We start from the raw sequence: 25365 nt of genomic DNA, 5'->3' as shown, positions 1-25365 counted from the left end.
ATGATTACATTCCGAGGGAAGACTATAAAACAAATGCTCCCATATGTTCCATAGAGATCAAATAGAAAGGCTGAGAACTAGTACAGTGGTATTTAAATATCCAGAAAAAAAAAAAAATCCCAATCCAATAAATAAACCCTAAACACTAAAAAGTAATTTAATGGCTACAAAGTAGCCAAATGAGGCAAAATTATCTGCACTTACAACACAGGATGAGGCTGAGAAATAAGGGGGGAGTCAAACATGCCAGGCTCTCTGGTGCCACCCTATTGCTTACACTTTTTTATTGAACAATATTGTTATAATTAGTGAAACTACTAAGGGAAGAAAATGCAAGGTCTGACGTGTTTTGACCAAGACTGAAAGTAAAAATAGAAAATAAAATTAAACTAAAAAAAAAATGCTTCTTTCAAGACACAGCTTTATCAAACAGAGGATCCAGGATTAAAATTCAGTTCCCTTTATGAAGCTCTCTCCAAATAATCCATTTAGGGTTTTTTTTGTTCTTTGTTTTTTTGGTTGGTTGGTGTTTTTTGGTTTGGTTTTTTTTTTTTTGTCTTGTACCCAGCAAATATAGTGATAAAGTTGGGGTGATCTGTCTTCTATTCAAAGCAAAGAAATATATTATAGTCAAATGACTATAAAAAGTCATTCCAGCTTTTTGAGTCTTCACAGAGATTAACATATGATATTTTCCTCAGTCAGGACAACATTTCCTAGACTTCCTAATTTTCTGTAATTAGTGAAGGTAATGACAAAAGGAACACAATAGTATTTCGTTATTTCAACAAACTGCAAATTTGCAGGTAATCCATTATACTGGAATTCTGAAGTATATTAGAGATGACATTAAGAAAGCATTTGAAAAGTATCCTATTAGTACACTAGCCACATAGGACTATTTTTTTTATACCAAAATTAAAGTCTCATGCAATATAAAAGAGGGAAGTATGCAAAAACTGATCATGAGGGCAGTATCTATTCCATACTTCCCACAACACAATCTCTTACAATCACGCATATGTAATATATAAAATTACTTCAATTTTTTAAATGTTAAGGAACTTATGGAATAAGATATAGCTGTGCTGTATAAGGGACCAGATTAAAAATAATGTAAAATAAAAATAACCCACCAGAAATGCTGTGGCATAAGGATGAGAAGTGTTTAAAGTATAAAGATTTGGGGTAGTTAGAATAGGTTTCCCATTTGACCATTATCTTCCTGAGCAGTGTTGAGCAAGTTAATTCTTCAGGGATAAAACAAGAGAAGTGCTTCCTAGTTCTTGTCAGATTGTTCTTTTTCATTTTGTTTAGCTTTTTGTTTTTTCTAGAAAGTGGACTAGAGCTTACTGTCTCTCTCTTCAGGCCCCAAAGTGGATTATTTATGAGACATTTCATAAAACAAATCATTCCAAAGTAGGCCATAAAAAGCTGGAGTCTAAAACCCAAAAATTGGAAAGGTGTAAAAGTAATTAACATATTATCAAAACTATAACATGAGGGAAATAAAAAATCCAATACAGTAGCATGCCTTCAACACCATTCTGTGGCTTACAGCTCTATGTTTCATATTTTCAGGTTCTCTGGAGGGTAAATAGAAAGCCTCTTTGCTCTTTCTAGAGATGCCTAGCCAGACCTCCGTGTATTCAGGCAATGTGCTTGGAGAAAGGGGTAGTGCTTACTGGCCTCAGCTGAAGACAGAAACTTTTTTGAATTTTGCACGTGACTGGCCTTGTAAAGTTTTAGAACATGCCTGAGTACATTCTGAATCCCTGATTTCGCATACCTGGTGGTCAAACACTCTCTGATGATTAGTATCAGACATTTATTAAGCCCCCTGGCAGTTTATACTGCTTTTCATTGCATTAACTTAAAACAATCCTTTTCCTTTCAAAGAGTTAAAATTATTTTGGAGGAATCCCTGAAGTAATAATAATTAAAAGCCACAGTTCCATAAATGGAATGATTGCTGTTATTAAAACATTTTTTTTTTTTTATTGAACAGCATTGTTATGTTAGTGAAGTTATGAAGTGAAGCCAAAGACCTAGAGTGCAAGGTCTGATACGTATTGACCAAAGACTGCCCCACCCAAGAAGGAAAAAAAAGGAGCAAAACCAATTTCTGTTTAGCCATTTAGAAGTTGATTATGTTACTTATACAAAAACGTATGCACTATATAAAACGCACTGGCAATTAATACAATTTAAATGCGTATTATTTTCATTGCTTTAGGGAAAATAAAGTCGCTTCAAAATAGGACACGTTCTACAAGCTTTATAAATATTACTGATGCAAACCAAAAAATACCTTCACATGGACCTACACTATTCCTACATTATATGGACTTCCTCTGATTACTCACATTCTCATACAGGGCTTGAAGGGTCTCCAGGTCAACCACAGAGTTGTCCAAGTTCACAACAGCTATAAAAAAAGACAAAAGAAAAAAGAATTAGTTGTCAGGATGATAATCCAGCTGTGAAAGAAAGACTGAGCACAATACTCGGCAATAGCTTTTATGACCTACTGGTCATACAGCTTAAGGGTTTTAACTTTATTAATGCTTTGAATAGTGCTGTTTCTAAGACTATGGGCTAGAAACCTGGTAGAGCCAGGTGTCAAGTGTTAAAGAATTCATCGCCCTCCCCCCAAACACACAAACATGATCCCACGAGTATGGCCATAGCCAGAGATCAGAGATAAGCTTTACATCAGACTTTCACGGTCTGACTGAAAGCATTATAAAAATTTGTAAATCTGCACCACAGCCAAACACACACACACACACACTCACACAACAAAGCTCATTCCTGTCACTGGTTGGCTTCAGTCTTAAACTGATTAATCCATAAGTCAGCCAGTTAACTTCAAAACACCTGACAAGGGTCAAGTCTTCTATGCACTAAGCCGACACGTTTAGTACAGATACAAAATATGCCTTTCCTGTTCCCAACCAATTCTGGCGCCACACACATACTGTATTTTTTCACTGTCAAAAAGCCAGTTCAACAGCACAGAGAGAGCTATTTCCATCTACCTAACTTGGACAACAACAAAAAAAAAAAAAAAAAAAATCATTAAGAGGGGCACACTTTTAGGAACACAACCCTGACTCCCCACTTGTATTGGGAACATTTCATGAGGCATAGGAAATGTTTGTGCAAGCTAGTGAGGAATTATTCTCAGCTAATACAAAGAATTATTTTACAAATAGTACTTTTCAGTACTTTTTCTCTTACATATTTTTTGCAAGCACACTGACCATTCATTCAAAAGCCAGATAAATCCAACTTTCCTCATTCAGATTTTAAATCTTGAAAGAAGTTTAGAATGTTGCATTAGAACCTATGTGATGGTAATGAATAATTTTTATCACACTATACCAGTCTTCTTCCTATTTTGCCCTTCATTAATTTGTACCCTTTTTTGTTATGGGCTTTGTGTATGTGTGTGTGTGTATGTGCATGCGTACAACAAGTAGAACAATCCCTTGATGCAAGATTAATCTAGAAATTGCAACATTGATCAACGTTAGAAACCCAGCACTAGGTTACTTTGTTCTATAAATCCATGTCCTTAACTGTCACAGAGAAATTCTGTGTATACACCTAAAGACTACAGACAATATAATTCAAGCTCATGTGTTTCCGATTGCTCTAAAGCATTTAGAGATACCACTCTGAGTCTGGGACTCATCATGTTTCCCCTTTCCAGGCCTGAGACATAGTTTTAGTTACAGTATAAGAAAATTACAAACAAAGAAGTGTTGATCTTGATTAAACTAAAGCAGGCTACACTGTATCTCTAAGCAGGGCATGAAGCTAACTTTTAGGACTGAAAGAAAAAATTATTAGGAAATTCTTTAATTTTCAGAAATAGTTTTTTGGGTTTTTTTTTTTCTTTCCATTTTTCCCTTACCAGAAAGCAAGGGAATCTGAAAGATAATGGCAATGTAACAGTTAACAGTTCAGGAAGCAACATGGGTTTTGTTTTGGGGGAGGCAGCACATGCAAAAATCTGCTACTAATTATTTGGCATATTTTAAAACTCCTCCCCCCGAGTGTAACGATTGTTGCAACAGACACTTAAAGATGCCCTCTCAACAAGGTACTGTAGTATACATGGTATTTAATAATCCCTATTGCTCAACAGGACTATCTGCATGCTTAAAAACATGCCAAATTTGCCTTGTAGAACTGGAGACTACAATTAACATGCACATAGAACCCAGGTCTAGATTGGTTTGAGCTCTCTACTTTAAGAAGACACATATGTCAAAGCCTATACACAAACAGCTTTATTAAAACCAGGCTATATTATGAAACTCAGTTTGTATTATCCCTATATTTCAGCATTCTTATGCTTACGCAGTGTTTTCATATATGAACACACTCACAACCCTTCAACTATTTGAGTTGTGGCTGTCTTCTCTCTGCTCCATCCCCCTCCCTTCCTTCCAGAGACTGTCTACTCCTGCACTAAGAAATATGACATAAGTTCCTGCTCTGACTTTTGCTCAGTGTTAAGATCACCCACGGATTACTCAGGGAGCAATAGAACACTTTTGTTTGAATGCCTGCAGGAGATAAGAGAACGCCTGGCAAACACAATGGTGCCAGGTCTGTGTACTTTCAACAAAACAGGTATGCAGAAGAGTGTACATACTTCAGGGAGCTGCTTAAAACAAAATCAGTCTGAGAGAAGGACTTGGAGAAATTAGATCCTAGTATATATGTTTCACCCCCACCCCACCCCCCCCCAAGACAAATGTATTTCTATGTATTTCATCTAAAGATGTATATGTTCATAAGTAGCACTCTAGCACCCCATTAGGATTTTTCAGTGTTCACCATAGGTTTGCTCCCCCCACGCCGAGCAATCAGGAGATGAGCTTCTGTTCCTTCGTGGTACTGCAGCATTGTCATGCAGTACATGATAGTTGGCAATATAAATCATGACTGTTGTATATTTAATTCCATTATCTAGACAATTTGAACTGATAAAAACAATGATGTTTCCTTATGCAGCCAAGCTTAGTAGCTAAACATGCCCCCCTCCCTACAACCAGCATGACTACACAAATATCTAAAAATCTAAGGATTCTATACATGGTGGCAAAATAAAGAAGAAAAATATAGACAAACATTAATTTCTTTGTATGAAAATATGCTGAGCTATGCTACAATACCAGTATACTTTGATGGAAACATCTGGAGAAGGGTTTATAATAGTCTTGCAGTCACTGGATGTTTTCACCCGTGTCATTATTTTAGAAAGTGATTTTTTTTTGTTTCAAAGTTGACATTGCCATTTCCTGGTCTTGGCTACTATGAAAAGATCTTTAATAGCCAGCACTTCATCCAGCCTTTCTGATACATTCATAAGACAACAGTGAAGAATATCTGTTGGCTTTTACTCCAACAGAAACAACTTTGTCTTAATCACATCATCCTCAGGCATTTAGTTCTTACCTTCAAGATTTCACAGTTCTGCTATTTTCTTGCATTCCTATTGCCAATGCTGCCAATAAAACCAGCAAGCCAGCACCAGTTTCAAGCCCCAATACTGTAAAATTACTCGATGTACATTTATATAATTGTGTGTATATACATATGTCGTATAGATATGATTAAATCAGATTTGAACCAAGTACGTCCAGATACACACACAAATGTGCACAGATAAAAATAAAAGGAACTACAAACCAATAACTTTCTTTTTTTCTTTTTTTAAGCAAGCACTGGCCAACAGATGATTACAGAAAATCCACCCAGTACAAAGAAGGATTGAAGAGGAATTGCAAGGGTTGCTTGACACTGTAAAGGACTGAGGAGGAGAAAGAGATTTCAAAGGATTTGTAGCCAAAATAAAGGCTTCAGGAATCTCTTGTCGTTCTTACACTTTCCTGATATTCTCATTGTTTTTGTCACAATCTATATGGAAATTTAAACTGGTATCTTTGGGACAGAAATTATATATAGAAGTTATAGCAGAATGGAAGAGTTTCCATTCTATTCTGTATTTCTAACAATATAAATTGAATAAAAAATAAATTATGCAAACTCACAATAACAAAGCCAGCTTAAGTACTACTTTCAAACTGGAAGGACAATAAAATATATGCAGAGAGACAAAGACTTACTATTCTTAATAATATCAATTAATTTGCAAGTCTGGCTAGGCACCTTAGAAGATAATTTATCTGACAGAAAGATAATATTGCTGCTAAAAAAAAAAGAGCGAGATTAATGTAAAGCACACAACCACATTCAGAGGCATACTTGAACTCTGAGAACAGATGGACCTTCTCCGACATACATGGAAGCCAATTTAGAACACAGACACAATTAAAAAAAAAACAACACAAAAAAACCCAACACAATGAATAATCACCACCCACATGTCTTCAGGGGAACACAGTATGTAACCAAGCCACCAACGAGATCAAAGTTTTTGCCAGCAAATATAATCCTGAAGAAGAAATGCATGAGAAAACACCAGCAGGAAGTTAGAGGATGCACAGTGTATTCTCAGGAAGACTATAGAAGGAAGCAGCTGTAATTTTTTTTATTGTAAGACAGATTGTTACTGTTGATTATTCATATATCTAGGAGCATGTGACCTACCAGCTACCACTAAGACAAAATTGATAAGCGATATAGACACAGCAAACCTACACTTGCCTGAGGCTATGAATCTAAATCCACCGATAGTACCAGTTACATTAACTGTTAGAGAAAAGACAACTTCCTACAGCTACCCATTTGCTGGGAAACTCTATTCTGTTTGCAAGTCCCAAACTCTGGAATTTCCTTTTAAAGTGAAAAGGCCAAAATTAAAAATTTCCCACTGAGTAGAATTTCAGGAAGAAGAAAAAGAATTATCATCCTGATCCTTTGGATCCAACTTTTATGTCATAAACCTCTCATTAGCACAATCTCACTTATGGGTGACTTTCAGAAGACTGGTATTCAGTCCAAATCTTGGTCTTATGTCTTCCCTTTTCTCAGGGCAGGTTTCAATTCATGCTCCACTTCTCTGGCCTTTCCAAGTATGCTTCCTAAGCTTTTCTGTCTCCAGACTCCATCTCAAAGTGAGTGTCCTCTTCTTGAGACCTCCTAGAAGCACTGCTGTCTCCCCAAAAGCTGACTGAGCAATTTCCAAATCCTACTTGACTGATAACAGATTACAGTTTAACTCCTCAGAAAGAAGCAGTAGCTGAAGAAAAACCAACTCAAATTTGCAAAAGGACTTCTGAACCAATCCTGCTATACTCAGATCCATGCTTCAGGAAGACAAACAAGCAAACCACCCACCCAAGTTCTTCATGCTGATTACCACCACAATTGACTTCTCCATGACTCTCCAAAAAGCCGGCAGTACCACTCCTTTTTTCTTCCTGCACATCTTTGTCTCTTGCTTTCACATGTGCTCTCTTTCTCCAGATCACCAAGAATCTCTGCAAGACTTCACATCTCCTCTGTCAAATGGCAGCAACAGGCAGCCACTTCAGCAAATTACAAAGGCAGGCTGATTCTTATGCACTGAATGAAGGACCTCCTACATCTTCAGCAGATATTCATGGTACTTTCATCGCTCAGTTTTGTGTGGGGCACAGATTTGGGGGTTTCACAGCTGTTCTGCCCATCGTGTGACTATAACATGCAAGATTACAGGATACTGAGAAGTTACAATTTCCATGGTACTTTTTCCTAACTTTCATCCACAGATAATTCTGCTCCATGTTTACAATTAAACCATCTATACCCCAGGAATTTTACTCCAAGCGGAAGAGTGAAAGAAACAGAAAAGGCATCAACCAGTCTTACAACAAAAATGGACTTTGTTTTTACTAAGAACCTCTATCTATGTTATATAGAAACAATAAACTGTACATAAATAGAGTCTCAAAATTACTACATAATTTTGAGGCAGAACTGTAACATTAGAAGTCATTCAACCTTCTGAAATGTTCTCAAGTAATTGTACTCAAAAATTTGATAAGACATTCATTTTCAAATAGCTAAAAAGGATATTTGGAAGGAAAAAAAAGGCACATGAGTAGATGAGTAGGTCAAATGTGTCACATTGTATAATCTTCCTTGAAAAATTATTTCTAAGTTAATTAAAAAAAAAATAGCTGCTCCAAGAATAACATGTGGGTAGTAAGGTTCAAATGGTCAAACCCCAACATCATTAGAAAACTAACATACTGGCAAAACCTTAAGCAATGGAAAATTCTGATACAAGAAACACAAGTCAGACAGTATATAGCCTGATCAACTTATTAAATGTTTCTGAAAACACATTAGAGAAAAAGAACAAATAAACTTGTTTGTTTGTTCACTGAATACAGAATGGAAGCCTTCACTGACAGATGTCTTTGGAAGCAAATGCAAGAACACCACACACACAAATACAAGCAAATCAGAAAAAAAAGTCTCAGTGTAGACAACTTCATCAGGTTCCTTGGAATGACCGACACCTGAACTGCTCAATTCAGAAGTAGAAGAAAAAACATCTGCCTCAACGTTCTCATCAACAAAAGAGCCAAGAGAGCCTTAGAAGATTAAAGTGCAGTGGCTTCCTTTGCTGTTTTAAGGATTATGGTATGATGCAGTATCAAGCTACTTGCAAAGTAAAGCCAGATTTAAATCCAACTTTATATTTAAAAATCAACCAAACTTAAAAATTTGCAGTCTTTTATTGCAGTCTTTTATTGGTTACATAGTAAACCCACAACTTCAAAAATTGCTATAATTTGCTCTTCCCCCTCCCCCCCATGTGAACTTATTAGCATCATTCATCTAACACAGGCCTACTGCACAAGGTCATGTTTTTGTGTGTGATACTTCCAACAACTTGATAACTACTGCTATTCTCTTGGGAGTCTTCTTTATCTCAAATAATAGAAATGTGAATCTCCTAATGCAGAAAGTTAAATCCCGAATAAGCCTCTTTGAAAGAAATGTTATGTTTACATAAATATCAAAAATACAGTGGTAAAACCAATTGTTCCTGTACTAATGGGAGCTGCAGCAAAACACACAAGGATCATGACTGTATAATTTTTAAAGATTCTCAGAAAATAAGTGAAATAAAAGAATTTTTAAACAGGAGTATCTGGACTTGCACAACTTGCAGAAAAATACCCTGTTGATAATAGGTATGTAGGGGATGTGCACTGCCTAGATTTAGCATAAATGAAAACAATTTCATATTATTACCTACCTGCTTGCCCTCAGTACCTTTGTGATATGTTCTTCTATTAGCAAATACTCTAACCTTTCTCAGGATGAAAACGTTAAGTGCGCAAAGCACAGTGGAGATTGGATCTTCAACACAAGTACATACGGCATGGATCAGAGGCAAGAAACAGCACTTAGAACTGCTTGCACACAGTTTTACTGTGGTAGTAATTCACCTTGATCTAAAGCTTGTGTAAGAAACCAGAACAGTATACAAAATTTCCAAGCAGAAGCCACGGATTAAGCTTAGCTTGCTTCAGATTGTTTTTAAAGGACTTAAAATTTTTAAATACCTTCAAGAACATGCACTCACATTTCTGGGAAGCAATAAAATAAGAATCAATTAAGTAAGAATATGCATTTGCAAAAATTTGAAGTAACAGAAGTAGGAGACTTCATCAAAAAGAGTGAATCTTTAGTATCACTTTTTGTACTGATTCTGATCTTATAAACACAATTCAATTTTTTGGACATCTGTCCTTAGCGTTCCTATTCCCCAATATATAGTGATAAATTTGTATTGCTAGAGCTTTTTTACGTACATATAAATATATATACACACATACAACAAAATATATAACTAGATTTTATACATAGCTATACATAGTTAATATAAACAGTTACATTACATACATTCAAACAATTGCCTACTATGTCAAGGACAGCAGTTACTGATTATGTGAAGTCTAACTTCATACACCTATACAGTTTGTTTATAAAAAGTGTGCAAGATCAGTTCTTAGAGAACAAATACATTTTGTTTGACTCAGTATGTCGCCTTCTTGTCTAGGCAGGAAAAAAAATGGAGACCAATGCTGTAATCCTTTCAGAATAAAATGTTTAAATACAAACATGATTGCCATTGTAGACTGTTTAATTTAGAGAGATTGTATTTCAGTTCTGGTTTTGAGAGGTTTGCTGATTTGACTACAGAGAGTACTTCAATGCTTATCTTAATTGTTTAGATAAGATTTGTTTGAATTTGGCAGGTGAAAAAAACATGGGTGTGGGATATAGGAAGGTTGAGAAAAGACTGGCATTTTACCAGATTATGCTTATTTTAAACTATAGTGCATAGAGGAGCAAACAGTCTCAATGAACCTGCCAGGGGGCTGGTCTTTGGGGAGTGAATTTGAAGCACAAGATTGACTGGCAGGATTCAAGATTTTCAACAAACTGGAAAGGATTACCATGATAACTCCCAAAATGCTACTTAAGGCTTAGCATAGTACACAAATGCAAATGATATAAGACCCATTTAAATAAGTTGGTTTTTTGGTTTTTTTTTTTTTTTTTAAATTGTGCTTTATGCTTATAGTAGGGGTTTGTTGTTCTCTGGGCAAACTTCATGTCCTCTAAATGTATTTTAAAAAGTGTTTCAAGAATAAGAGTTTAATATCAGATTAATCATTGGCATATGGATGTATTTTATATGCAAAAAAATTCTGTGACAGAAAATAAAATTACTGCTATAAAAAAACCAGTGCTATTGGCTTTTACCTCAATATCAGCTTGTACTAAGCTTTTTCACTTTCTGGTTGAGGTAGTATAGTATGCCACAAGCATTCTGTTTAGAGGTTCTCAAAAGGAAACTTGTCATACCTACCAACTATATCACTTTTGATGGGGAGAATACTAGAACAGGATATTTGAGGAATATATTTTTGGGATGTTTACGTGACAGTATGTATTTACAGTGCACGTTATAAAAACAAACTGCACAAACACATCAGCTGCAAGGCACATATGCAGTAGATCTGACATTGTGTATCAATCTGTCTGCAGACAGATATGATTTATAGCTATATTCATGAGTCAAGTGAAATAAAATTTGGGCTTCCTTTGTGTTAGTGTTTGACTTTTCTTTTAGATCTCTCAAGCTTTTCAAGCTCTGTTTCAATAACATTATGTCCATGAGTTCCACAGGTGAATTGTGGTACCAGTGATGGTGTAACCATGACAGTCAAAGGATGTATGCAAGTCAAATTTTGCAGAACAAGGTAGCATCTCTTACCGAATGCAGCTGGAAGAAGTTAGCAAGACTTGTTTGGAGTACAAACAAGCCTTCAGGCTCCAAACTAATTGAGACTTTTAACTATGCATGGATTTTTTCAGAATTCAAATTTGCTGGCTTTTGGTTTAATTCCACCTTATCTATTTTCATTAGAGTAGCTCAAAGTAAACAAAGTCATGGGTAACTCTGAGAAGTCCAGCCCATAAGCAAAGAGACAAGCTTTTCATGTCATGCTTTATCATTTAGAATGAGGTCCCTAAAAGATAAACAAAATACAGGAGGAGGAAGAGGAGGTTTATTTGGAATCATCTAGTTCATGCTAGTTCACTGGCAAAGACAAAACCTAGCTTTAAAATAGTGCAAAGTCAAGAATAAATTTAGGTCAAAATTATTCCAACTGTTGGAAGAATCATTCTAATATGCCTATTCTAACATCATAATCACTAGAAGGACACTAACTTTTTCATATGTGATCTCTGAACTATTTGACTTACTCTGTCACCCCAAGCAGCTCTCAATCTTTCCAAGTTCCTCATACACATTCCACTCGTTAATCATTCTTCTAATCCACCATTGAACCTCTTGATTTTTTTGCTACTGTATTTGAGATTAAGTGACCACAATTCATCCTTCATAATAGTGGCAAGGATAGACCAGTTTTATACAGTTATATAGCACTCTGCATATTTATTTGATAAAGTTAGCAGGGTAGATACCAAACATACATTTTTTCCAAAAAATATATTCTCTACAGTAAGCAGATAACTTAAGATCTTAGATTTTGTGTTGTCAATTTACCCACACTTAGTATACGGTTAATGGAGCTCCAGGTGTGTCCAGTTGGCAATTTAGAATATTTACATCAAATTACTTAAGTGTCAACACTAAATGAGTTAACAATTGCCTAACTCGTAGATCTGAAAACTTAATGGCTCATGAAACACTATCAGAAAGGAGAGTATTTTAGGTTTCCATAGGAATCTGCTCTCAGCTTACTGCAACTAAATATATCTTTACCAACACTGAAAAGAAAGATATGAAAAATAGTTATTAATCCTCACTGAAGTCCACGTGGCAATGCTAATGGGAAAGCTGCTCTTTCCTGAGCAGACTCAAACTCACCCAAAGAACTGTCTTGATTACACTTAGTAATCACAATCAATGACTAACTTAAGATTCCCTGTCTCTCGAGGAGCAACTAGAAGTCAAAACAATCTTTGGACTAGAGAGAGCTATAGGTGGTGGAATATCAGAGACCAACAATGGAAATAGCAGAATAACCTCAAGAACTTGCCTTTCTGTTGAATTGCTTGATCTGTTTAGCTTATACAGAAGAAAATTAAGAGGCACCGTGATTACAGTTCTTACGCATACCTGCATGAGAAGATATCTGAAAGTAGATGGGTCCGTAATTTTGCAGACCAAACATAGGAGAGAATGAAGGATGTCTGTAAATTAATCTGACAAATTCACTACAGAGAGAATATTTGCAGTGTTAAAAGTGAGGGAAAGTAACCTTTTGAACAATGTTTCATGGGATACATTGGCTTCTCCATCACCTAAAGTATTTGTATGAAATCCTAGACTCACCAAAGTCAATGGCAAAACTATCAGTGACTTCAAAGAAAGCAAAAGGTTGAAGGGTCAGAATTTCAGCTGGAACTCAAGATCATTTATACTGCTAAAATGTTCATATTTATACAGACTAATGGATTGAGGCAGAAATTAGCAGGCAATATTACATGACTTGCCTTATTTAGCAGCCAGACGAAACGCTTAGAAAGCTCTTTCTAGAAATCTAGACTTGAGCTGCGTGTTTGCTCTTTGCTAGGTCCCTCTGAAGCTCTCTACTAGTCTTCTCTAACATCAACAAGCCTAAATCATTTTACACAGACTACACAGAATGTTGCTACCTTTTGATAATTTACAACAGAAAGTACTGGAAGTTCTCTTAAAACCATGAAGACATGCACGATCATTCAGAAGCAAGCTTTCCTTGCTTATGGTTCAAGCTAGCCAGTTGTGTATGACGATATCAGTATTGTAGTACTAGAGATAGTTAGAAACACTACATGGAAACCTACAGGGATTCAGAAATCAGGCAAAGCAAGTCCCCGTTTACCTGTAACTGCTGCACAGTCAACTGTTGCAATCACAAGTCAAAATACAAATTTTCTTGCTCAGGAATTACAAGCACAAAACAGTGGAGGTTTCCTTTCAAAAAAAAAAAAAAAAAATTCACTACCATCTGACAGAGGGAAAGGATCTCACTGAAATAAGGATCTCACTGAAATAAAATTACATACCCTCAATTTATTGACCAACTCAAATTAAAATTTTATTTTTGGCACAGCAGAGAGCAGTTTAGATGTAGCCTGGTATTCTACATGTCTGCCCAGTCTGATGTCTGGATAAACACCAGGGATTTCATCATAGTAACACATGTTAAGCCTTTCACCAAATATTCTGAAGTTACAGCATTAAAGAGCTAGAGAAAAATGCTAAGAAAATGATGTAATGATCTTGTGATATGTAGTCCATGTTCTAAGTGTGGTGGGATTATGAAAATAATGCAAAAAGATTTTTGGCTAGGTAGATGACACATGACACAGCTTTACTAATTCAAATCACAATACTGTGATAACTGAGGGCAGAAGGAGGCATGTTTATGGTTTAAGTTCCATCTTTTTTTCATGCTCCAAAGTGTTTCTCAAAAACTGGTATTAATAACTCAAGCAAATAAGGGCTGGGATTGCAACAAAACCAAATGCTTGGATATGTGGAAAACAAAAATATATGCATTCTAAGGAAGAAAAAAAAAGTACTCAAATGTTATTTGGAATCACCTATGTGTATTTATTTTAGTATCATGACTGGATTCGGCCTACTGAGGACTTTAAGATTACAAGAGATGCTCTACAGGGCTTCAGTTCAATGCCATCGAGTTATATTTTGTGTCCAGGTAGCTCAAGCAATTGCAGCTTCACTAAAAAACAGAAAACACCTCACACTGAAATAGAATCTCACACATACTGCTTGGGGAGGTTTCCTGTGGAACAGTGGAACAACAGAAATAACCTCGGATCTTCTGTTCTGTCTAGGGATCACGACAGAACAAGAGAAAGCAGGGAAAAAAGTAGGAGAAACCCAGGTACCTCACAAAGCGACAGGTACAGGAACACCGACACAACTCCAGCACAAGAAAAGCGGTCTTTCCGACTAAACGTTTCACAATTTTTGCAGCGTAAAATGATAATTTCCCCTGCCCTGTTTCTTACCCTACTACCACGGATGATGGAGGGATACAGCAACCAAATCACCCTCCCGCCTTTGCATCATCCTTTCTCACACTCAGAACTCCTCTTTGGAAGAGGATATTCACTGGGGGAGAATTATGCCGAGAGGCAGCGCCCGGGTCAAGGCTGGAAAGTGGGGCGAAGCCACCGGGTCGAGCCCTCGCCCGACACAGCCGGGGCGGGGGGCTGCGCTCTGCCGCCGGCCGGGCCGGCCTCTCCCGGGAGTGGGGCGCGGAGCTCCCCGCCGGCGGCGGCAGCGCGGGCCGCTGTTGCCACCTGCTGCTGGAAGCGGGGACCCGGGGCCTGCCGGGGCGGCGGGAGGCTCGGCCGGGCCGGGGGCGGGGGTGGGGGAGCCGGTCCCGCCGCCCGGGGCCAGGCGGCCGGCGCCGGCGGGGAAGGCGGCCCTGACGGGAGAGGTGGGGATGGGGCGGGCAGGAGGGAAGCCCAGGTGTAAACCGAGGGAGACGAGCCAGAAAAATGACCCAGATAAGCAGAGCTCGACAGATAAAGTCCAGGCTGTGTATACGACGTGTTTCCATATGGTTTCCAGGCACCTAACATCTGCAATGGGCAAATTTACATTTAGCGGTGGATTTAACGGCTGCTCCAAGTGTAACAGGAGGAAGATAATCAGTGCGACGCTAATAACACAATATATGGTGCCGTAATTGCTTACTGCAGCAGAGTGGCAACGAACACCGAAGGAAGGGTGAGCCAGTTAAGATAAAGCAATCACTCGTGACAGATCTACCACTTTCCCTGCTAAGGGAGTTCACGCCTAGATGGAAAAAACCAGAGTTAGTACCCCGTTGTGGATCACTCAACAAGCATGTTAATAATGACTTCTAAATGGTAAAAGCTGTAAGATAATATGCAACATAGAGAACATAATAGCAGAAGGTTTAATCTGTTAAGTATATTTTTCAGGCATCATGCAGAGTCTAAATTTTAGGATATTACAATTATTACTCAAAGCAACTAGGCAGAAATACCAAAAAAGGAGAAGCAACACTTGATTTACTTCTGAATAGTGTACAAAACAGTTGGAGACACCATAACAGTCTTAAATTAAATTTCTTTGTAGGGCAGGGGAAAAGGTGTTGTGTTTTTTTTTTTAATATCACCATAAAATTAGACGTTACAACGAGGAATTACATTAAAATGAGAATCCATTTAAAAGGGTAAAATAGCTTGGAGGTCAGAAGGAAGCTTACAGACACTACACTAGAGGTTCAGAGGAAAAAAAATAATAGAAAATCATCAACTGAAAAATTCAAAAGCACCCTTTTTTCTCCCAGTGTTTTCACGTCCCCCCTACTCCTAACTCCTCAAAACCACATATATGACTAAACATAAGAGCACAGGGGACACCTGTAAATAAAAGATTCTCTTCAAAAAGTGGAAATTGGCCAAAGAAAATAGAAAAGCAAAAAGTCTCGCCAGTTCAATGTAAATTAGACAAGAATAAAAAGGTCTAAACCCAACTTGCCAAATGCATAAAGCTAGTAATAAAACTGCTTTCAAACACATCAGATGTATGAAGCCTGACAGGAAACAGTTGGGCATGCAGATGATCTTGCTGTAAAAAGAGCACAAAAGAAAGAGAATCAGAAAAGGTTAAACAAAGTGTTTGTGTTAGGATTCACAACGACAGAAAACGTCAAAGAAGTTCTCAGACAATTTCTGTACTTCTCGAGTGATACTTTTTGGGCACCATCTCAAACTGAACAAGTTTCAGGACATACAAATGCAAATTTTAAGAGGATTCCTGAGATGGTGCTGGAAACTACAAACCAGTCGGTCTGACTCCTGTGCCTGGAAAATGTCCACATATTTATATTGAAGAACAGGTTTTTTTTTACAGAACATGCAGCTAAATCAATATAATGAGAAAGAGAGGTAGCATGTCATTTTGTAGTAGACACTCATAAGCAACAAATTAAATAGTACTGCTTTAATGGAGTAAAAAAAGCCACACATAAGAGTGATCAGACTGATACTGGATTTGCAAAAGGCTCCTCACAATCCTTACCTAAGGCTTCAGAAAAAATGATGCTGTCGTGGGATAAGAGGAAAGGTCTACTCCAATTAAAAATAAAAACTGCTCAAAAAAATAGGAAATCAATTACAAAAATGATCAGTTTTAAAAGTATGGAGTTGTAGCAGTGGAGCCTTACTAGGATCTTTGCAGGTTCCTGTGCTGTTTAATGAATGTGAGGTGGTAATGTTGGCAGGTATTTAAAGCTAGCCACTTTAAAGCTGACCACAAACATGTACAAAAGGATCTCTCCAGTATTCAGTGTCAATACATGCAAAGTAGATGGAAAAAAAGAACCCAAACTGTAAAAACACTGTGATGGGTACAAAATTAGCAACCACTGCCCTAAAAGACACCCAGATTTTTTTCATAGTTCTCTGAAAACATAAGCTCAATAATTAGCAACAGTTAAAGGGCAAATGGAATGTCAGTAACAAAACAGAAAAAATGGAGACTGAAATAGAAGATGATGAGATACCATGGTGTAGGCATATGGCGCACATAAGTCTTGAAAATAGTATACAGAGCTAGTCACCTCATTTGCAAAGAGAAGAGAGAGAACTATGGATCGTAGACTGGTGACAAGGTAAAAATCAAAAGAATAGACAACATGTATGAAAGTTGTTCCAAACAAACTTTTCAATTTGGAGAAAGATGACTACTGCAAAAAGACAAAAGAGATATCTATAAAAATTACGTAATGAGCAGTAAATGCCACTCTCTTTTTTTTTTTTTTTTTTTTTCCTGGTTATCCACACAGGAAATCAGGTACTAAGCTAGGCAGATCTCCATTTGATCAAATATAGCATATAGTTGTAATTGTTTCCTTAAAAAATACAGTAAAAATAAGTACACTGAATGTAAAAAAAAGAAAAAAGACAAGACAAAAAAGGGATTCTCCTTGCAAGTGTTACTAAATTCTCATTTTAACTACCTTGTATTTAAATTAGATTTTCATGGCTATACACATATAAGTGGCGTTAATTTTTTTATAAATTTTTTGTGTGTACAAGTGTATTCAAATCCAAGAAACACAGGAACAAATCACAAATGGATTGTGTGGCAAAGATCCTTTTCTTCTAAACCTTTTGACTTAATGAAAAAGTGTGTGAATGCATTATTGGAAGGTCCTTGTCAATTAATAAGCCTTTCTTAATTTTCATAATGCTAAAATCTCTGTGTAGTTCAGCAGTATATAAAAGTATGACCAGCAGAAAATGTTTCTGCTATGGAAAGGAGACCAGGTACTCTTTTTCTCTCTCCCTCCCTCCCCCGAGTTTTTACATGGTACTAATGCTAATAGCATACATTTTGTTGCTTTTGTGCTTAGAATTTTGTAATCATCCCTCTTATGAGTGACTACATGGTACACAAATGAGAAGTAACAGTACAGCTTTTTTTCTTTTGGGAGAACAGAACTTTCCTGAAACTTTTCTCTCAAAGTTTCAAAGTTAATCAGACTTCCAAGAAAAAAAATAAACTGTTTCAACTGAAACAACAGACAAACAATGCAATTACAGTTTCTTACAAAACTTCTCTATTAAATTACATTCATATGTTCTTAACAACAACAAAAATCTTTAATTATCCAAACTATCCAATGTGGCAGTAATTAGTCTCTGCTGATTCAAATATTGTGAAAAAACTCAATATTATTTTCCTCATTTAAAAAACCTAACTTCTTTAAAATGTATCTTACATTATAGAAAACTGGTGTAATTCTATAAATTTTTTTTTTTTTTTTTTTTTTTTTGTAAATTCCAAAAGGATGTATCACATAAAACATTCAGTTCCTTTCTTGGTGATATGAATATTTCTATCCTTCATTATCTTGACACGTTACATGCATACTTAGAGGAAATGATAACCAAGGTTGTATTTTTTCCTTAACAACTGCTGCTATTGCTTTATTGGCCCCTGGTCACTGTGAACTAAGCTTCAGAAAATCTCAGAGGACAGAAAGAGGACTTGAGGCGTGCTTTCAGTACTCAGACTGGCTTTCAGGGCCTTTACCTACAGCTCAGGGGTTTATGCCACATCCCTTAGAAACCCCACCTGTCTCCAAGGCCCTTCACTGTCCTTCCTCACCAGCTGCCTCCGGCAGGAGTGGCCAGACTAGGGCTCCAGAATCGCTTTTGGCTGCTCAGTACAGAACACTGTGGGCATACTAACTGCATCAAAGCAATAGAAACATTTGTAGCAATACATATGTGTGGCACTCTAATTTAACTCTAGTCTGTCTTTTATAGAAATCATTTTGTGTATTCCATTGTTTTCCTTACCAATAATTTCACAATAGGAGCTTGTAAAGTAATTATAAGCAAATAAAATGTGTAAGCTTGCAATCTAACAGCAGGCATAATGTAATGAATATGGTAGCATAAAGCTAAGAAGAAACAGAGGAATAAGACTGAGGATTATGGTATGAAGATTCAAGGAAATGCTAGTTCACAGGACAGAAAAATGCTGAACCAACCAATCTTTCCTTGGTGGTGCCTCAGAAGAATCTAAACACATGTTGGAAAGGCTATCAGAGGGGAAGCTTAACCCATAGTCTTTTAAGATTTTAAGTGTCTGAATGCACAATATTTGATTAAGAAAAAAATGTTTAAAGAATTTCAATTCTCAATTAATAAGCCAGAAATAACAGGTAAAGTTTCATTTTCAGTAATTAACCTGCACTGACTGCAATCACTTTATGGATCATTCCTTCAATAAAGAAATACAGACTTGCCACCTGACAGAAAAAAAAAAATGTTCTATACATCTTCTTACATACAGGATTTTTTTCATAGCTTAAATGGACAGAAGTAACAATGTTGGGCAGCTGATTTACCTTCCCGTATAACAATGTCCAAAGAACTTGGTCCAATCATGTATTGTTTTGTCCGTATAACTTGTTTAAACAGTAAAATGTCTTTTGGGAAGATACCCATTCTTGACAAATATTTCAGTATTATGAGTTTCAAATGATTATGCTTATACACATACATTGTTACTAGGATAAATAATGCTCAGATCACCTCTGGGCCTTCCATAAGATAAACTAATCATGAGTCTTATTTTCCAGATGTTGAGTCATTCTTTCCTGATTGTTTTCCATTTAGAGCATCTCTTGGACCTACGACCACTAAGATTATGTGATACTTCACTGCGTGAATAATTCCTACACAACATATTTAAATAATGCAGCGTAAGAGACATTTTATCCTCCTTCTCCAGTGAAAATCAGTTAACCTTTGACAAAGCCTCTCCTACCTCATCATTTCTAAGTGTCAGTGTAAGCAGTCAAGTAAGAAAACAAAATGAAGATTTTCTTATGTTTCTTTGTAACTAATAGCCAAATATTATATTAAAGAATAAACATTTATTTTGCCCATGAACATTTAAAGTATGTTCACTTCCTGCACATCTGTCTTGAATTCAGGGCAGAAGATATGTCTGTTGTTCAAAGTTGTACTTCTGTTAGCAGAGCAAGCTCTGCCACAAATACAACTTTCAGTAAAATAATCTCAAATCCAGATTAACAGGTTGTGCTTTACCAGCTGTTAGGTGAAGCTACCTGCCATTTCCATAACGATTTTTCCTATTACATTCTTTTATATAACCTCCTTTCCTAGTGTTACTGACCAACAAGTTGAGGGCTGTAATAAAAAGAGCCTTGGTCTTCCATACGTTGGGGGTTTTTTTTGTTTTGTTTTGTTTTCCAATTATCAGAGTGGGACAGGTAGCTCCATCAAATTCTGTAGATTACCAGTGTCTCAGAAATGGGGGGAAAATGACTTATTAAATGAGGAAACAAGAAAGGTGGTCTAAAATTCAGAGGCAGAAATCTCCGAACTACTTCCAACAGACCCAGGACAACCATGAGGTGCTACACAAAACCTTACAGAAATATAGTTAGGGTATTGCAGCCATGCCAGAGGTAACACAGTGCCTGAAATGACAAACCCTGTTAAGAGAAACTTACTGAATTGGGAAAGATTAGAGACAACTTCAAAAGACAGGGACTTGCATACGCTGTTTTTGCCAGACTTCTACTTTCAACATTTACAAGGCACGCAGACTAAGATAATTTGTTGAACAAAAGATTAATTTCCATTTTGGAAATAAATACTAGATATAAATCTGACTGTGTAGTAAATGTAATATTTATCTGCATTAAATATAAAATTTGCTTTTCTTTTGGCTGACATCTTCAGTTTAATTTTTTCCTTCTATTTTTGCACACATACAGAAGAATTTTTTGCTATTCTTACTGCACTTCTTAACAGCCATAAAAGCTTAAACACAGAAGAGGATACATTGTATCTTTATAAGCAAGGGGATTGGGGAAGGCACTGACAACCCTATTCTCTGCAACACAGTTACAAGTTCAAACAGTTGTTACATTTCACATGATAACAGGCAACTTCATTAAGCAGGGAGGTCTTAAGAGACATGGTCCCTAACGCAGACACAGGCTTAACATGTAATGATATATTAACATACAGGGTGCTCATCATAGATTACTGTACGGAGTTAACTGGAATCTTGTTGGATCTCTAATTTAAGCACATACTGCATCTCTGAAATGTTAAGAAAAAAACCCAAAAGACTAATGTTAAAACCAAAGTCTTTTCTCTAGGAAGAAAATATGAGCTATAAATGAAAAGTATGTAAGAAGTGCTTGTTTGGCATTTCTCAAGCTTTGGCTGCATCATGCAGCCAAATACAGCTATATTTCCAATGGGAACATAATACTAGATAAAGGATATTTGCGGTATAGTGAAAATAAAAAAGCAAGCAAAATGCCTGGTTAAAGTGTTTTGCATAGTTGATAGATGATTGTAAAAAATAGGCGTCAGTAAAACCTTGTGTGAAACCAAAGAAACCATGAGAAGAAGACTCACTTCTGTACTAATAACATAGAGAAATGGCACTGCGACTAAAGAGACCAACATTTCTTACAGTTCTAGCCTAGACTGCGTAAAATAGTTGGGAGTTCTGTTAGCAATTAGAATTTACTAAAAAAAACCCCATAACAACAACAAAAAAAATCAACCTACCCTACTTTAAAGCACTACTAGAAAGACATACTAGAGTTCAGTACAAATGTGCTCTGATTATTACAACTACTCCTTCCGCACTGTAAAAATATTTTAAAAGCAGCCAGTGTTTGGGAGTTTGTCTTACTAAACCCATTTCAAAGTCAGAAGCAGACAAATGCAATTCTACAAGCAGACACTTAACAAGGATATCATCATCATCAAAGCAAGCTATTTAACATACATTGCAATATTCTGAGATCTTCCATAAATGCCATCTGATCACACATGCATGAAAAAATACCTAACTGTTCAAGATTAGTTAACAAAATATCATAAACGATTCAAATTTTCAAGTTTCCAAAACAGTCTTTCATCAAGGATTGCTTCTTGCAGACAATATTTCATCACTGTTTTGTATCTTAAAAAGCAAACAAAAATACACCGAAAGACCCCAACCAACCAACCAACAACAAAAAAAAATTCTGCAAGTCATTAAATACAACATTTGCCCAGGTTTCAAGTTATTTTAAGCTCTTCAGTTAAACACAATATGAATTAAAACTTGAAATCCTAAATTTATTAGGTGAATTAATACCCAGCACAATTGTTTTCCCTTCTCTTCCTGTAACACTTTGAAATTTGTCTAAACCATTAGAAAAATAAAACACAATAGCATGCAAACCAAGAAATGGACTGAATACCACACTGCATTGAAAGTTTCTCTCTTTCTGGGTGCTTTTCTACAGCCAGTAAAAAAAAGTAGTAACAAAAAAAAAAAATTACAATTCTTCTGCAATTTGCATGAACACTGCATCCCAAAGATATGCTTTATATGTAGTACAGGGAATATTTACAAGAAAGCCTATAAAGAAAGTTGCCTAGTACCACAGATTGTCAGAGTGTGTGTGTGTAAGTTTCATTTGACTGCCTTTCAAATTTATGAAAAAACATTGCTTGTGTTGTACTGAGTGAGATATGGGTAAATGTATATATCACTGTACATTAAACATGGCAAAAACTCAAGACCACCACTAAAACCCTGGGCTAGGGAACAAAGAACACTGATCACATTTTTTGCTGTAGTTGTCGTCATATATCTTAAATCTTAATGTATAAAGATGGAAATATATCAATTGCCTATTTTGTTAATGCAGGCACTCTAACATTATTTTAGTTTTTGACAGACCCTTCTCGTTTGTGTATTCAAATTGCAGCAGATGAACCAGTAAGCTATAAACCTCAAAAATATGTAAAACCCTTACTTTTTAACAAGGAAGTAAAAATAGTGCATGTATAAAGGTGAAGCTAAATACCTGGGCTTGTGATTTCATAATTTCTCTATGGGATCTGTGGTTAGATCACTCAGAGAACGCTGCATGGAGTGACTTATGTCAGAAATACTTCATGGTGAGATCTCTCTTCTATTTTCCTTGCCCCCACCATGCAGATTTCTTTCGTGCTCCTCACCACTTTTCCTCCATGCCTATTTTCTGTTCTTAAAAAAAACAACCAAACACCCCACCACCACCACCAAAATCAACCCAAAAAACCCAAACAAAAAACCCCAACATTTTTAATACCAGGATCTTCCAACCATTTCCATAAATTCCCCCATCAGACAAAAGTGCTCTCATGTTTGTTCAATCACTTCTGCACAGCAAGGGAATAAGAGGACTACTAAGTTCCCCTTTGCAAAGACTTTTGGGTTTAGAAAACAGCTATTGAAACAGGAATATACAAAAATCTGCACACACTCTTAGATTATCATGTGTGCTTAATATTGTAATAGGATAAAGGTTAAGCAAAATATTGTTTGACCCCTTCAACTACTGACATTCATGCCATGTTATTGTTAGTGTTGCATGTTAAGCAAGCAAATTTTCAATGAACTTGTGTTGGCTTTACCACAGACACAGATGTTAGGCGGACTCCTTTGTTCATAAGGTTCTCATTATTAACTGAAACCAAGTTGAATATTTGACTGAAGGAAAGGACCATATCATTGTTTTCAGATTTTGCTCTATGACTTAACTGAACTACATCTGCCAGCTTTGGAAATACCAAGTACTTCTTGGCGCCAGTACTGGCGCCTTGCTCTATGACTACCATCTTAAGTGCTTCAGCTTGAGGAAGTCTAGTAACCATCAAAACAGTTTAATAAAAACTTAAAACTGTGATTAAGAGTTACTCACTAGCTGACAGAGTGCTCTGAAATTTGTCCTATTTATGAATAATTTCACAAAATAAGCAAATCATAGTAAACTGAATGCATGGCTGTAAATACATAGCCTAGAAAGTTCACAAGATGTTTTTGTGATTTATGAAGTCTGTGTTATACTTGAAACCACATTTATTTAATAGGTAGGCTGGCACTTCACAGGATAATTCAATCTGCTTCAAATCTATCCAAAGCCTTTGGGAAACATAAAGGATGCTCTGAATATAAATGCAATTCCACTTTTCACCTTTTTGCACTACTGTCTCTTAGCATAAATGTGAAAAGTATTACACTTCCCCAAAAGAGCTCCCTTTACAAAAAATGCTGTTGAAGATGAAAGAACTCCACAGTTTGTGCTAACCCAAATATAGGAACTATTTTATATAGCAAATCAATTAAATATTATAATTCACTTTTCTGGATATGTCCTGAGACTATCTGAATTAAAATAAACAACACATCACACTTTCTTCCTCAGAAAGACCAAAATCAAAGTGTCTATATTTTATACCACTTAGATAACTGATGCCAAAAACTATATATGGCAATTCTACAAACAAACAGTTTTCTCCCCTATACAGGACAAGGGAATATGTTACTAGAAAGGGGAAAATAAATGCCAGAACAAGCTATTTTCAGAAAAATAGAGCGTAAAAAAGTCTCTTATTAATTTTTTTTACATATAAAAAAATAGAAATAATTAGCATTTCCAGATTATTAATGATGTGATCTGAGCTAGAATCAACAATACTTATTCCACTTACCATGTTGAATGTCCCTCATGTCTAAATGAAGGCTAGACATTAATATTCCAACAGCTTGAGATCTTTTGTTACTCAACAACTTGACAACCTGCCAAAAGAAACCCAACTATTAGTATTAATCTGCAAAGTGTATAAGATATTTCGCATTACTAACGACAAATTCAAGGAATAATACCTTGTAGTCTATATACACACCTAAAAGTAATTTTATTATTTTTAAAGTTTGTTTCTGCTACATAAATCCACACAAGTGTAACTACATCATCTCATTGAATCTTAATCCTGAAAGAGTCACTATAGAAGTTCCCCTAGACTTCCTCCTTCATTAGGATGCACACTTTCAACTTCACACTGATGTTACTAAGTGTATGAAACAGGCTGTCATATAAAAAAAAATTCCAACTGTGTCTATCTTGGAATTGCTTTGGTTTCCAAAACCACACAATGATTTCCATCTTTGATGTAAGCTAAAACTGTGAGAATTTGTATTTTATTTGAATGTTTGACGTAGTAGGCGCCAATATGAATTTTATTTAAAAAGCAAAATAACCACGTACATATTGGGAATTTCTTTGATCACTTTTAGGGAATATAAAAGGTCTCAAAGCTTTTTTGTTTTTAAAATAAACAAAAAAATAAAAATGAAGCCATCAAAACGTCTTACTTTAGGGGGTTAAAATTAGCCACTAAAACACACTTTCATACATATTTGCTTTGCAAGCATAAAACCAACAAGTAATTCACAGACTGTCT

The 25365-nt window shown here is 36.1% G+C and overlaps 1 protein-coding gene across 1 annotated transcript in view; it reads right to left on the bottom strand.

Annotated features, from left to right (window-relative positions):
- The window catches only part of FMN2 (formin 2), a 165462-nt gene that overhangs the window by 68598 nt on the left and 71499 nt on the right, over positions 1–25365 (bottom strand). The window contains exons 7-8 of the mRNA XM_075706918.1: positions 24613–24700; positions 2367–2428 (exon numbers count right to left, since the gene is read on the bottom strand). Of these exons, the coding sequence (XP_075563033.1) occupies positions 2367–2428; positions 24613–24700 (150 nt within the window). The remainder of the gene's footprint in view (positions 1–2366; positions 2429–24612; positions 24701–25365) is intronic.

The sequence above is a fragment of the Pelecanus crispus genome, chromosome 3 (assembly GCF_030463565.1).
Source record: "Pelecanus crispus isolate bPelCri1 chromosome 3, bPelCri1.pri, whole genome shotgun sequence".
In the NCBI taxonomy this organism is placed as follows: Eukaryota; Metazoa; Chordata; class Aves; order Pelecaniformes; family Pelecanidae; genus Pelecanus; species Pelecanus crispus.
Note: the sequence above shows the minus strand (reverse complement) of the source record. Positions and strands in the feature narration are given on the sequence as shown.